Source organism: Cryptomeria japonica, chromosome 5 (genome assembly GCF_030272615.1).
Source record: "Cryptomeria japonica chromosome 5, Sugi_1.0, whole genome shotgun sequence".
Classification (NCBI taxonomy): domain Eukaryota; kingdom Viridiplantae; phylum Streptophyta; class Pinopsida; order Cupressales; family Cupressaceae; genus Cryptomeria; species Cryptomeria japonica.
In genome coordinates this window covers 81292365-81305669 of record NC_081409.1, presented here as the reverse complement: position 1 = coordinate 81305669, position 13305 = coordinate 81292365, and the positions used below count along the sequence as shown (strand labels likewise).

At 40.9% G+C, this 13305-nt stretch overlaps 1 protein-coding gene across 1 annotated transcript; it reads left to right on the top strand.

Moving 5' to 3' along the window:
* Positions 1-774: 774 nt before the first annotated feature.
* LOC131032782 (uncharacterized) lies at positions 775-1811 on the top strand. Its single transcript, XM_057963833.2, has 4 exons — positions 775-820; positions 955-1290; positions 1372-1529; positions 1623-1811. The coding sequence occupies exons 1-4, from the start codon at positions 775-777 to the stop codon at positions 1809-1811; spliced, it is 729 nt and encodes a 242-aa protein (XP_057819816.2).
* Positions 1812-13305: the final 11494 nt, after the last annotated feature.

The following is a 13305-nucleotide window of genomic DNA, read 5'->3' as shown; positions in this document are numbered from 1 at the left end:
GACGACATTAGCTGAGTGCTGGCATAGAGAGACCTGCAATTTCCATCTGGCTATGGGAGAGATGACCGTGACACTAAAGGATGTGTGGTGGATACTACACATCCCTATTCGAGGGGATCTGGTGACCTATGACTGAGGTTTGGGGACAATAGCTGTGCAACGGATGTTTACCGAGGACATATATATTCATGATGGCTTGATTGCGTGGGAGGAGATAGCGACCTTATATGAGCCATTACCAACTATGTTATCAGGCATTGCTGGGAGTTTTCTTTGCACTGATCGATGATCACATGGACTGGTCGTGGGTTGGGGCTAGGTTATTGAGCACATGGTGATGGATGGGACCATGCGTGCTTTCACACTTGTACAGGGAGCTGCATGAGGTTGTATACTGAGAGACGAGTTATCTAGCTGTCAGAATTACTTTGCTACATATCTGGGTGTGAGAGCACCTACTAGTGACACAGTCAGTTTGTCTAAGATTTAGGGTGGTGGATCTGCCCTATGTGTACATGTATGGGGGTATGATGAGTGAGCCCCAGTTGGGGAAGTTGGAGTGGTGGCGGCAGGCATTGGATGATTTGGATGCAGTGATATGGAGGCCATATATTGAGTGTGAGCCCTGGGAGGATGATGCAGAGGCCTTACTGTATGTATTTATGACATGGTTTTTTATTGGTAGGACATCCTACAATGTAGAGAGACAGGTACCAGGTAGATTGATGAGATAGTTTGGTCGGAGGTAGGGGTTGCCGAGGGGATCAGAGGAGTATGCACAGGCGGTACAAGAGAGATTCTAGTGGGGGCCAGTGTTACTGTATGATTAGGCCTTAGCTGAGTTCTGAACCTTATAGGCGAGACCATGGCATATGAGGCCAGGGATTGTGGATGCAGGGGTGACAAAGGAGTACACGTAGTATCATACCACGCATCCTATTCCATGCATTTCAGATCCAGCTGAGATAATACCATCTTTTGAGGATGTTAGGAGACAACAACGAAGGAGGAGAGGAGGCCGAGGAGTAGGAGGAGAGGATGGAGGTGATGGAGGTGGTGGAGGAGGTTTTGGAGGAGTGGGAGGAGGTAGAGGGGGTGGGGGTGGTGGATTTGGGGGTGGGGGTGGATTTAGAGGTAGAGGTGGTGGAGGAGGACGGTTGCAGAGGAGAGGGAGAGGCAGGCAACCATTGCGACTGTCACAAGGTCCTTTGATACAGGGAGCATCCAGAGTAGGAGGCAGGGATATGGGGGAGGGAGAGGTGCCTATGGAGTTGGGAGAGGGAGCTACAGGTGGAGGAGAGGATCCTATGGGGATGGGAGGGGGAGACTTGTGGGAGCATATGATAGCATATTTATAGACTCGACTTACAGCATCTAAGGCACAGGTGGAGGATAGTGAGGTAGAGATTGCAACTAGAGATGTTCAGCTGTTTGCACGGGAGTCAGTGTTGACAGTAGTGAGGCGAGAGTGGGATGATGTTGTTGATAGGGTGATCAAGCTACAAGAGAGAGTTCAGGCCTTGGATGGAGTACAGAGATAGGGTCCATCGACTAATTCATTGGCAAGGGAGTTACGACGGGCAGGTGGAGGGGTTGACTATTGGCAGGGTTTATATGAGCAGGCAGTGCCATCCAGTCAATGGGCACTGAGTTATTCGCAGATGCGTCAGGCGAGATCAGAGCGATCTCAGAGGATGCAGAGCAGTGGTGGTGTTATGGGTCCTCCACAACAAGATAGTGTGGGTGGAGTAGGGGGTAGTGGTGGAGAAGGTGGTGATGGTGGTGCAGCATCTAGCCAGAGTGCTATTTGAGAGAGATTTATGTCATTGTTATATTGTTATTTTGGACTATGACTTGGATGGCTCTTGGTAGCCGATTGTTTGTAGACATTATTGTACATTGATACATGTATGCTTTTGCAAGATGATATATGATGTGATATATGAGGAGATCCCATAATTTTGTGATGATATGTATAGGTGTATGCAGGATGATGATTATGATTTATGCTTAGATGGATGCTATGGATGATTTTGCTTTCTATATGTGTATGGTGATGATTTTATGATTTCTATATGCATTTTATGGATGTGGTGCTAACATGTGGATGCGAGTTAGTACATGTATGATGCTTTGTTGCAATGATTTATGATTGTAATGTCATGATGACTATGTATGCCTAATGATGAATGAATGATGATGACTATGGGATAGATAAGACTATTTTTTATGTTGATGATATGATGATATGAGTAAATGATGTATGTTGTCTAGTATGAACCTTAATGAATCGAATGGTTATGCAAATGTTTATAGATGGTTCTCAAAATGAATGCAAAATGGATAAACACATGTAAATACGAATGTTTATGTGATGATTCTAAATGAATGCACTTTAAAATGTATAAACAAATGTTGAGACAAATGTTTATGTTTATGATTCTAAATGACTTAAAATAAAATGGGACTAAGTGATAAATGAAAGTGAAATGATAATGCAAATAAATGCAAGGGATAATGAATAACTGCACCTTAATGCAAGTAAAAGGTTAATGAATAACTGCACCTTAATGCAATTAAAAGGATAATGAATAACTGCATTGTAATGCAATTAACATGAAAGGAATGCCTAAGGAATGTTGTGAAGGAATGATAAGGCCATGCGTTCATGATATATGAATTCAAGTTGGTGAGAAATTGCATGATGCAATGATGATGTATCAGAGAACTCCGTCATGATTGTATCCCAGACCAATTCATATTAAAGAACCTCTCATATTTTAACTTGTTTACACTTCCATACAAACCATAAATATGAATAATGAATGATCAAATGGATGCGCGATATGTAATGGAATGGAATATAAACTGATGAGATGAAATGACGATCCATAGTACTTTATTTTTCATCATTGAGCATGGTAGTATCAATCTTGAACAAGGCAGTAGGAACCAATTTTGGAGCATTGTACCTGTAAGCAAGCAATATAGAAAAAAGAATATGGACCCTCCATTCTAGTTCATGTGTAGATGGTTGAGGTATACGCTGTAGTCAGTAAGCCATAGTGATCCATGACTAGATTTTTGTATATGATCATGTAATCTAGTGAACTTCCCACATAGACACCATTAGTACATGCTCTGGAACTTCATTGGAATAATTCGCAGACAATAAACAAAACGATACCTAGGAACCATCCCGACTAGTCTAATCACTTGTGGATATCCTGGAGTAGCGTAGGAACCTGATATAAATGAATATATAACTTTAACAAACTGAACAAGTACTTGATAGCTTAAACAAAATTTTTGTGTCAAAGAACATGTGATTATGTCTTTGTTTTGGTAAGGAAAGATACATCCTTGTTAAGACAGTTGTGTGTACCTATGTTGATTATTTTGGTTGATTTGATAAGTGGTCATTGTTTAAGTAGTTCAAAATATTTGTTTGATGTCTATTTGCGATGTGTATGTACAAAGGATTTTTATGCGTTGCCATTTTTTTGATTGATTTTTTATGTTTTATGATGTTTTATGATGTTTTTGGATTTTGTGTGTGTTTTTTGAATTTTTTTTGGATTTTGTGAGTGTTTTTGAATGCTTTTTGGGATTTTTTGAGTCAATTTTGAATGAAGAACTCAATGAATCAAAAGTAATGTATAATCCACTTCTATCAATAAGTTAAGAGCCTTGCCCCCAGTTTAGATATTACTATGAAAAATAAGGATGCAAGACGCATGAAGTGCTATCGCTGATTGCAGATCAATAATAAGCCATGGTTTGAATGATGGATAGATGGATGCAATGAATGTGATCACAATAAGTCTGAAAGACAATGGAGCCATAGCCTTTACAAATGGCACTTGTTTGCCAGGTTTTCACCATCGTACTTACCCAAGGTGATATTGGAGTGGTTGCTGACCGTTTGGATGTATGATTTTTCTTTACTATTTTGATTTTTTTGTACTTTCTTCGAGACTTTTATCTGAATGTTTTTGGTGTTTTTCTAGTATGTATTGGAGCCTGATGCTTTGTACAACTTATGTATGAAACCGTTTGAGGTGCATGTTATTGATTGGATCTGCTAGCGATTCTCCTTCTGAAGTAGCCAACTGATATGCCTCAGACCCAAATACAACAGTGATAACATATGGACCCAACTAGATTGATTCAAAATTTCCTTAATGTTATTTGTTTGGTTGGTTACATAGATTATATTAGACACAATGCACCACTGAGAGGGGGAGGGGGTGAATCAGTGGTTCTCAAATATTTCCCCTTTAGCAAACCTATGTGAGCATACCGGTTAATAAATCTAACTCAATGCAGACTTACCAGTTTGTGAGGAGACAAACTCAAATGCAAACACTCACAAGGGAACATCATATAACACTAGAATATACAAGGAAAAACCAAGATGGGAAAAACCTCGGTGAGCAATGCTACTAGAGTCTTCTTCTCTAATCGAGCCTCACAATTAAAAAAAGTTACAAACTTTAGGGCACCAACCCAAGGAGCACCTGTTGGCATTTTTGATGTTTATGATGTGATTGTCATTGATGGACACACACTTGCATTGAGATCTCCTTTATATGTATGAGTTAGAGCTCAACTGGTATTTGTTCCAGCCGGTATGTTGTATTATAGTCTTTAGACTATTGGTGTTTTGCAGAATGTGTTTATCGGTCTGAAGCGGCATGTCGACCCCAAGCGGTTCGTGGATCTCAAGCAGTACGAGGGATCAAAGCGGCATAACACATTTTTACTAGTATTCAGCTTAAACCAGTATTCAGTATGAGCCGATAATACTCTATGATGAGTTACCATCCACCGATTGTTTGGCGGTGCCGACACTTTAACGGTGCTTTTTGTATCATGTTACCAGAAAGTGTCCAGATGCACTGAACCTAGGAAATTGTATTGTAATCCTATTGGACCGACATGAAATCAGATTCCTTCATAAGGACATAATGTCTAGGGTTTTAGGTTGTTGTTATGGTCAATGATGTTGCTAGGGTTTAAGGTGGTTGATGAGTTTGGAGAGAGTCTGAATGTGTAGAAGACTGAAGTAATGCTGGAAAGAATTAGGAATGAGCTATCAAGGTTCTAACCAAGCAATCTATGCTATTTGCTAAATCATATACTTGTTGATTACTCACCTCTTTGACAAGTCTGAAGCCCTTAACAAGGTAGGCTCAGAGTAGCCTTTGTAAAATCCTCTAACAAGGTGGTTCACATCTGTGGATCTAAAATCCTCTAGCCAGGTAGTCTTTAATCGAACTTATCTCCTAACAGAGATTGAGATTCCTAATAGGATCTATTCTGGTAAAGAACATTGTAAGACCTTAACCGGTCTGGTTCCTATTCTACAAATAGTTATTTGTGAGTTCCAACTCACCATGGTTTTTTCCCATTTGGGTTTCCACGTCAAAATCTCGTGTTATGGTGTTTGTGCTTCTGTGGGTGAATGCATTATTTGCTATTTGGTTTGCATGTGTGCTAACCAGTTTGTCTGCTAAACTATTTTACCAGTTTACTATTAGTCTTGTAAAGTGTTTAAGTGCAAATATTTTTGGCATACTAATTCACCCCTCCTCTTAGTATTCATCAATTGGTATTAGAGCCTATCTTTCTATAAGTTTAACCACTTGGAAAGAGATATGGGGGAATACACATTGAGGGAACTTACTCATTGGCTCACTCAATCTGAGAAAGCCTATGATGAGCTTATGGTAAAATATAAGGCCTTTCAGGCAAAAAGTAGAGAACATGCTGAGAAACTGATGGAGCTATCCGAAAATAGTTCTTTTGATGAAGCAGATATGGAAGCCCTAATTCAAGAAGTAGAAAATTTGAATGAATCAAATTCCAACCTAAGAAAGGAGTTGGAAGGACTGACTATCCGAATGTGTCAAGAGCTTGAAACTCAAAGGAAGGCTGAAGATTTGGTAAAGGACAAAGATCATGAGATCTCCAAGTTGAAGCAAGAGATTAGTGCCCTACCCACTCAACTCCATGCGAGCAAAGTGGAAAAGGAAGACATGCAAGGAGAACTGAACATTGCCATCTCTGAGAATGAAAACCTGATGGAAACAAATGCTGCTATTTCCAAGGAACTCTCTGAGTCAAAGGAAATACTTGCTAGGCTCAACAAGAGTACTGTCAAGCTAGAGAAAAAGCTTGAATCGGCCAAACCTATCAAGAATACTAATGGACTTGGTTATTCTGGTCATGAGGAAGGTGAGACCTCTAGTGCAAATGCTGAAGCATCAAAGAAGAAACTGGCATTCAAAGGTAAAGGTAAGCAAAACTTCAAACCTATTTGCTCTAATTGCCTTAAAGAAGGACATACTGCCAATGTATGTAGGAGAAAAGCCTATAATAATTTTCCTTATTTTCTAAATGATAAGCCTAGACTCAATAGATTCAATGGTAGCTGTTGTGCATGCAACAAGTTTGGGCATAGAGAATTTGAATGCAGGTCTGTTATGAACAACACTAAAAGATATCCTCAGAGGAATCAAGGAGTTGGTCTGGAATCTTTTGTGAACCGGAATCCTATCCGGTTTAGTACCTATGGTCATCAGTCAGGTAGCAGTGGCTATCAAGCGGCAACCGGATGGAGAGCAAACTATTGGATTTGTCATGGTCATGGTCACATTGCTGCTACATGCAGGAGGAAGAATGACAATGTGAATAATGGACGTTGGAGAGCACCTGGATTAGTTTGCTATCACTACAACAAACTGGGTCATATTGCCAGATTCTGCAGAAGTAGAAAGAACATATATGATGACATACCGGTCACTCCAGAAGGAAAGATTGATATTAACACTATTTAATCAGATATGAACAAAACCTGGAAGAAGAAACCAGCGGTGTTACAAGAAGAACCAGTTTCTACAACTAGTGTGGAAATATTGGAACCGACAAACTAAGCATCATAAAAGCTTAGGGGGAGCAAATGGAAAAATATTTCGAACCCTCAGTTTACACTGGTAAAAGACCTAACCGGTGTGTGAAACCTATCTTGTGACGGAAGACCGAAAATGGTAAAAGGCAAATTAGGGTTTACGCCCTAATTGTGGAGCATTAATTGCGGTAGGTGAGGAACCTGTTTAAAAGGGATTTTGAAATCATTTCTCACTTATCATTTTTCAAAGCAAAGAAGGTTTTCAAAGTGCAGAGCAACAAAAAGGTGATTTGTGCCACGATTCTAAGAGATTGTGAAACCGTGAAGGAGATTCAAATTCAAATTGCAAACTGTCAAGTGAAGAACACAAAGTGGTGATTTTGCAACCGACGGAGTGTAAGGTGAAGGAGAATCTGAAAGCCCTAATTTTACGATTCTCAAAAGGTATTTCTCAAGTTTTTAAGTTTCTATCATGGCTTCTGCATCTCATACCAGTTCTAGTGCATCTGTCGAGTCTGCAAGCTTTATTCAACGCAAGTCTAAATATAATGCCTTTTCTCAAGTGTTGGCTGGTGTTATAGTAGAAGAAGGAATCTCAGATTACATAGATTGCAAAATTGAAGACCTAGGGTCTCTAGCTATCCACTCGCAACTAGGTTTATTTTGTGGAAAAGACAAGAAGATCAAATTGGAGTATAGTATATTGGAGAAGAAGAAACTGCACAATGTTGCTTATTTCCTAGAAGATTTCATAGATGATCACATTAGGATCATTCTGAGCAGAGTTCATGGTGACAAGATGTACCTGGAGAGAATGCATGATATCACTCCTCAAGCTATTCATGTCGTTATCGGTTTCTACAATACAGGGGAAGTTCCATCCCTAAGTGGTGTAGGAGCACCCTTCCAAGGGCTCCCACCTTTTTCTTTTGATTGTGCTCATGCTTCTTTATGAAGCCATTGTACATACAATAAGAGCCATGTGCTCATTGGTCCTATTTAGGGTCCTAGTTGAGATCTTAAGGGCCATAAGTCAAGTTTGAGATTTTCTTGAAAATAGAGGGTATGTGTGTCTTTGAGGTGTTTAGGGGTCCTTCATAGCATGGTGGTGTTCTTAGGTTGGCCCAATGTGGGTCTAGGAGTCAAGAAAAGCAACATTGGGAAAGTTGCTCAAAAGTTGCAAAAGTTGCATGACAACTTTTAAAAGTTGTCAAGAAACTTTTCCACCATGGAGTCAAAATATTTAGGTTAGCATGGATAACCCTAATATGGGCACATAGACTAAGGCAAAGGTGGTATAAGTAAGTGCAAACCCTAATTGAATGGGTTGGATGTCAGAGATTGTACGGCCCAAGCAAACTCAATTGACTGTGACTGTTTTGTTGGTTACCAGTCAGCTTGAATGAAGCTACCGAGCAAGTTAATGGATTGATTGGCATGTAAAATTGTGTGGAGTGTCTTCTATGGTTTAAATACTTTCATTTTGAGCACTTAGATTAGGTTTTGGTTCACCGATGAAGTGTCTTTGTAAACATTTTGTTAATTGTTTGTTCACTGTCCAGTTTTGGACCGGTTTGTGTAAATGGATGCATAACTCCATTCCCCATTGTGGAACCACCATGAAACCATGGGGAATGAGAGTGCAGACCTTGTACTATAGTCCAATGCAAGCAGGGCCCTTGAAAATGTAAGGAATCCATTTGAAGACCCATTCCTAGGCGAGACTGGACAGTGCCCGATTAGGAATGGTTATTGGTGTAGAGGTCTTGGAGAGCAAGGTTGGTCAGAGGAGAGTGCACCCTTTAGAGGAAGTGTAGAGGAGTGTGTGAAGCACCACTGGTGTGAAGGAGGAGCCTCCACCAATCCAGACAAGGTGGCTCAAACACAAAACATCCACTGTGACCCAGACAGACCACAAAAACTCTCGCAAAACCCTTAAAAACCAGAAAATTCACCCAAGGCACTGTATGGCCACTTGGAGGCCCAAAACCAGAGAAATCCTTGAGCCTTTGCCGAAATAATGGTAGTCCATTTTGGGAGTTTAGGTATTTTGTGCATCGATTGTGAGAGGGAGCCCTATAAGTCCGGGTAGGAGGCCCAATTGGTCCTAATCCTTGTAGCCCTATTTTGTAGGCAAAATACAAAATAGTGAAATCGGTAGGAGGGATGAAGGTTTAACCTCTTAGGGGCACATGGATGGATTTAAAACATGGTTTAAGACCTGTCCTAACCTTGCTAAGACCTTGGAAGGTGTAGAACAATCCTAGCCCTTATTAGCCATAGTAAGGGGTTTTGATTCTCATGAGTAGGTGAGACCTTAGGAGAAGCATTGCAACACATTGGTGGGTGGAATTGGGCAAGGTCAAGGGATTCCTCAAGAAAAGGAAGTCCAAGAGATCCTAGGGTGTGTGGAGAACACTAGGTGATCCAAGGAAAGGATCCAAGAGCATAGACTAGGTTAGTCTATCCCTAACCCCATCCCATCAGATTGGTATTAGAGCCAAGTTAAAGATTTGTGGACTGTGTATGTCTCTATATACTGGTGAATCAGTAGGGGAGAGAAGAATGGTCACTAATCCAGAGTTGGCTAGAGAGGTAGAAGAGCAGAAGGAGAAGAATAGGCTCCTTGAAGATGCTATGAGCGAGATAAGGAACAAGCTGCAAGAAGTGGTTGATCAGAGGGCACATGAACTTTGGGGTTCAGACAACCAAGATAGAGGCAAGAAGATTATAGTCTTTGATGACATCATACCTGAAATAGACCCCTTAATCACTGAGGAACCTTTTGTAAAGGCTATCAAGGCTTTGAATACAAAAGCTTTTGAAGGATTGCCACATTTCAGTGGAAGGATGGACATTGACACTGTCATGGAATGGATTGAGGGTATGGAGAACCACTTTGAGTGTGAAGGAGTGATAGAGGCTGAAAAGGTTAAGGTTGCCAAATCAAGACTAAGGGGAGCAGCTTTGACATGGTGGAAGTACCTACAGGAAGAGAGGGTTAGCATGGGGAAGCTACCTATTGCCAATTGGAAGGCCATGGTTTGTAAGATCAAGGAGAACTACTTACCAAAGGATTATGAAGTCCAACTTCATAAGAAAAGATAGGGTTTGAAGAAAAAAGACCTTGATGTGACCTCCTACACCGAAGAATTTCAAAAACTTTGTCTTAGATCCAAAGTCCAAGAAGATGAAACTATTAAGGTGGCTAGGTATCTAAGTGGCCTAAAGTGGAACATTCAAGAGGAGATAAGCCTATGGACTCCTACTACTATTCAAAGATGCCATTAGCTTGCTATCAAGGTAGAAGAGAGGAACAAAAGGAAAGGAGACTCCAATAACAGGGGTAAAGGCAGAGGTAGAGAACAAATGAATCACTGAGGTGGTTACAAAAGTAAGTCAAATGAGCAGAGGAACCAAGGAGAAGCCAAGTTGACTGAACATGGTAGTGAAACCAATCTTAGAGGGGGACATTCTAGAGGAAGAGGTGCACAAGCTGGTCCAAGTAGGGGTAGAGGTACCGGTAGGGGTAACTCCTACTTTGCAACTATGAAGTGTTACAACTATGGACAGTTGGGACACTCGGCATATAGATGCCCTGACAAGCCTACCTCGTCAAATAGTGGAAAGAGGGTTGCTTATGCCCATGAAGACTCTTCAAGCAACAAGACACAGGAAGTGGACCAGATTGAATCAGAAATTGGTGAGAATCTGATGTTCAATAGGATTTTGATCAGACAGTCGGTTAAGGAGGAACCCAAACATAGGAGAGCATTGTTTAGGGTGAGATGCAAAGTTCTTGGTAAAGTGTGCAAGGTGATAGTTGATTCAGGCTCAACTGACAACATCATATTAGAAGAGGCAGTTAGGAAGTTGAAACTCACAAGAATACCCCACACTAGCCCTTTCAAGGTGACTTGGTTGAACAAAGGACAAAGTGTGCTTGTCAATGAACAGACTTGGGTAGAGTTTGCTATTGGAGGATATAAGGAAAAGATCCTTTGTGATGTGTTGCCCATGGATGCTTGTCATCTACTACTAGGAAGATGCTGGCAATTTGATAGGAAGGTAATCTATGATGGAGAGGAGAACTCCATATCATTCAAGAAGGATAGCAAGACCTTCAAGATTCAGTCTTTGACAGAGGATGAAGAGGGAACTTCAAAAACACCTAGTGTTTTATTGGCTACTGGTAAAGAATTCTTAAGTTTTCTACATGAGGAGGAAATAGTGAAGTGTGCCATCTTTGTGAAACCAAAGGAGGAAGAAGATAAGTTGCAGACAGAGGTACCTAAGGAAGTCAAACAAATGTTGCAAGAGTATAAGGACATAGTGAGTGATGGAGCACCTGCAACACTCCCACCAAGAAGGTCTATAAGCCATCAAATAGACTTTGTTCCCGGTGCTTCCTTACCTAACAAAGCTACATACAAGCTCACACCTGATCAAAACAAGGAGGTAGCCAGGCAAGTGCAGGAGTTAATGGAACAAGGACTGATTAAGAAGAGCATTAGCCCATGTGCAGTCCCAGTAGTGCTAACATCAAAGAAAGGAGGCAAGTGGAGACTTTGCACTGACTCAAGGGCAATCAATAGGATCACCATAAGGTATAGGTTCCCTATCCCTAGAGTAGAGGATTTGATGGACTATTTAGGAGGTGCCATGTATTTTACCAAGCTAGACCTTAAAAGTGGTTATCACCAGATTAGAATCAAGGAGGGTGATGAGTGGAAGACTGCTTTCAAGACCACAAAAGGGTTGTATGAATGGCTTGTGATGCCATTTGGACTCACCAATGCCCCAAGCACCTTCATGAGGTTGATGAATGAGGTGTTAAAAGAATTCACATGCAGGTTTGTGGTGGTGTATTTAGATGACATTCTCATCTATAGAAGAACCAAGGAAGAGCACCTTGAGCATTTGAGGTTAGTTTTAGAGAGGTTGTATGAGGAGAATTTATCCATCAACCTAGAGAAGTGTGACTTCTTGAAGCAAGAGCTAGTCTACTTAGGATTTGTGGTGTCTAAAGGAGCCTTGAAGATGGATCCAAGCAAAGTGGAGGCAATCTTGAATTGGCCTGCACCTAGAACAGGGACTGAAGTTAGGAGTTTCCATGGATTAGCACATTTCTATAGGAAGTTTGTGAGGAACTTTAGTGGCATATGTGCACTAGTCCTTGACACTATTAAAGGAGGCCTTAAAACTAAGTTTAAATGGACTGAGCAGGCTGACAAAGCATTTCAATTATTGAAGCATGAAGTAACCACAAAACCTATCCTTCTCCTACCTACTTTTGATAAGCTATTCACATTGGAGTGTGATGCAAGTGGAACTATAGTAGGGGGTGTATTGAGTCAAGAGGGAAGACCTATGGCATTTTTCAGTGAGAAGCTTAATGAAGCAAAGAAGAAGTACTCAGCTTATGACCTAGATTTGTATGCATTAGTGCAGTCTCTAAAAAAATGGAGGCATTACCTACTTCCTAAGGAATTTGTGGTGTTCACAAACAACCAGGTGTTGAGTTACATTAACACTCAAGAGAAGCTTAGAAATAGGCATTTGAAATGGATGGAATACCTCCAATCCTTCACCTTCACCATCAAGCATAAGAAGGGGAAACTCAACAAGGTGGTAGATGCATTAAGCAGGAAGTTGTTGATAGTCCAAGAGTTAGAGTTGCAGAGCATAGGCATAGTAGGTTTCAAGGATCTCTTTGAAGGAGATGAAGACTTCTCATCAGCTCACAAGGTTTGCAAGGAGTTTGAGAACCATTTCCATGGTGAGTATGCAGATTACACCCTCCAAAATGGTCTCTTGTTCAAAGGTAACCAGTTGTGTGTACCAAGAGGATCCATGAGGGAGAACCTCATCCAAGAGAAAAATAATGGCAGTTTAAGTGGACACTTTGGAGTCAACAAAACCTTGGATTTGGTATAGAGGTACTACTATTGGCCAAAGCTGCCAAGAGATGTGAAAAGATATGTAGAACAATGTGGTGTGTGCCAAAGAGAAAAGGGAGGATCAAGCAATGCTGGTCTCTATCAACCATTGCCGGTCCCAAATAGGCCTTGGGAATGCATAAGCATGGACTTTGTAGTAGGACTTCCCAAGACAAAAACAGGTATGGACAACATCTATGTGGTAGTAGATAGATTTTCCAAGATGAGCCATTTCATTCCATGTAAAACTACACATGATGCCAGCTATGTTGCGCATCTTTTCTTTAAGGAGATTGTTAGGATTCATGGACTCCCTTTAAGCATTTTTTCAGACATGGATAGCAAGTTCATGGGTCATTTTTGGCAAACATTATGGAGGAGACTTGTAACTAATCTCTCATTTAGCTCAGCTTACTATCCACAAACATATGGTCAAACTGAAGTCATCAATAG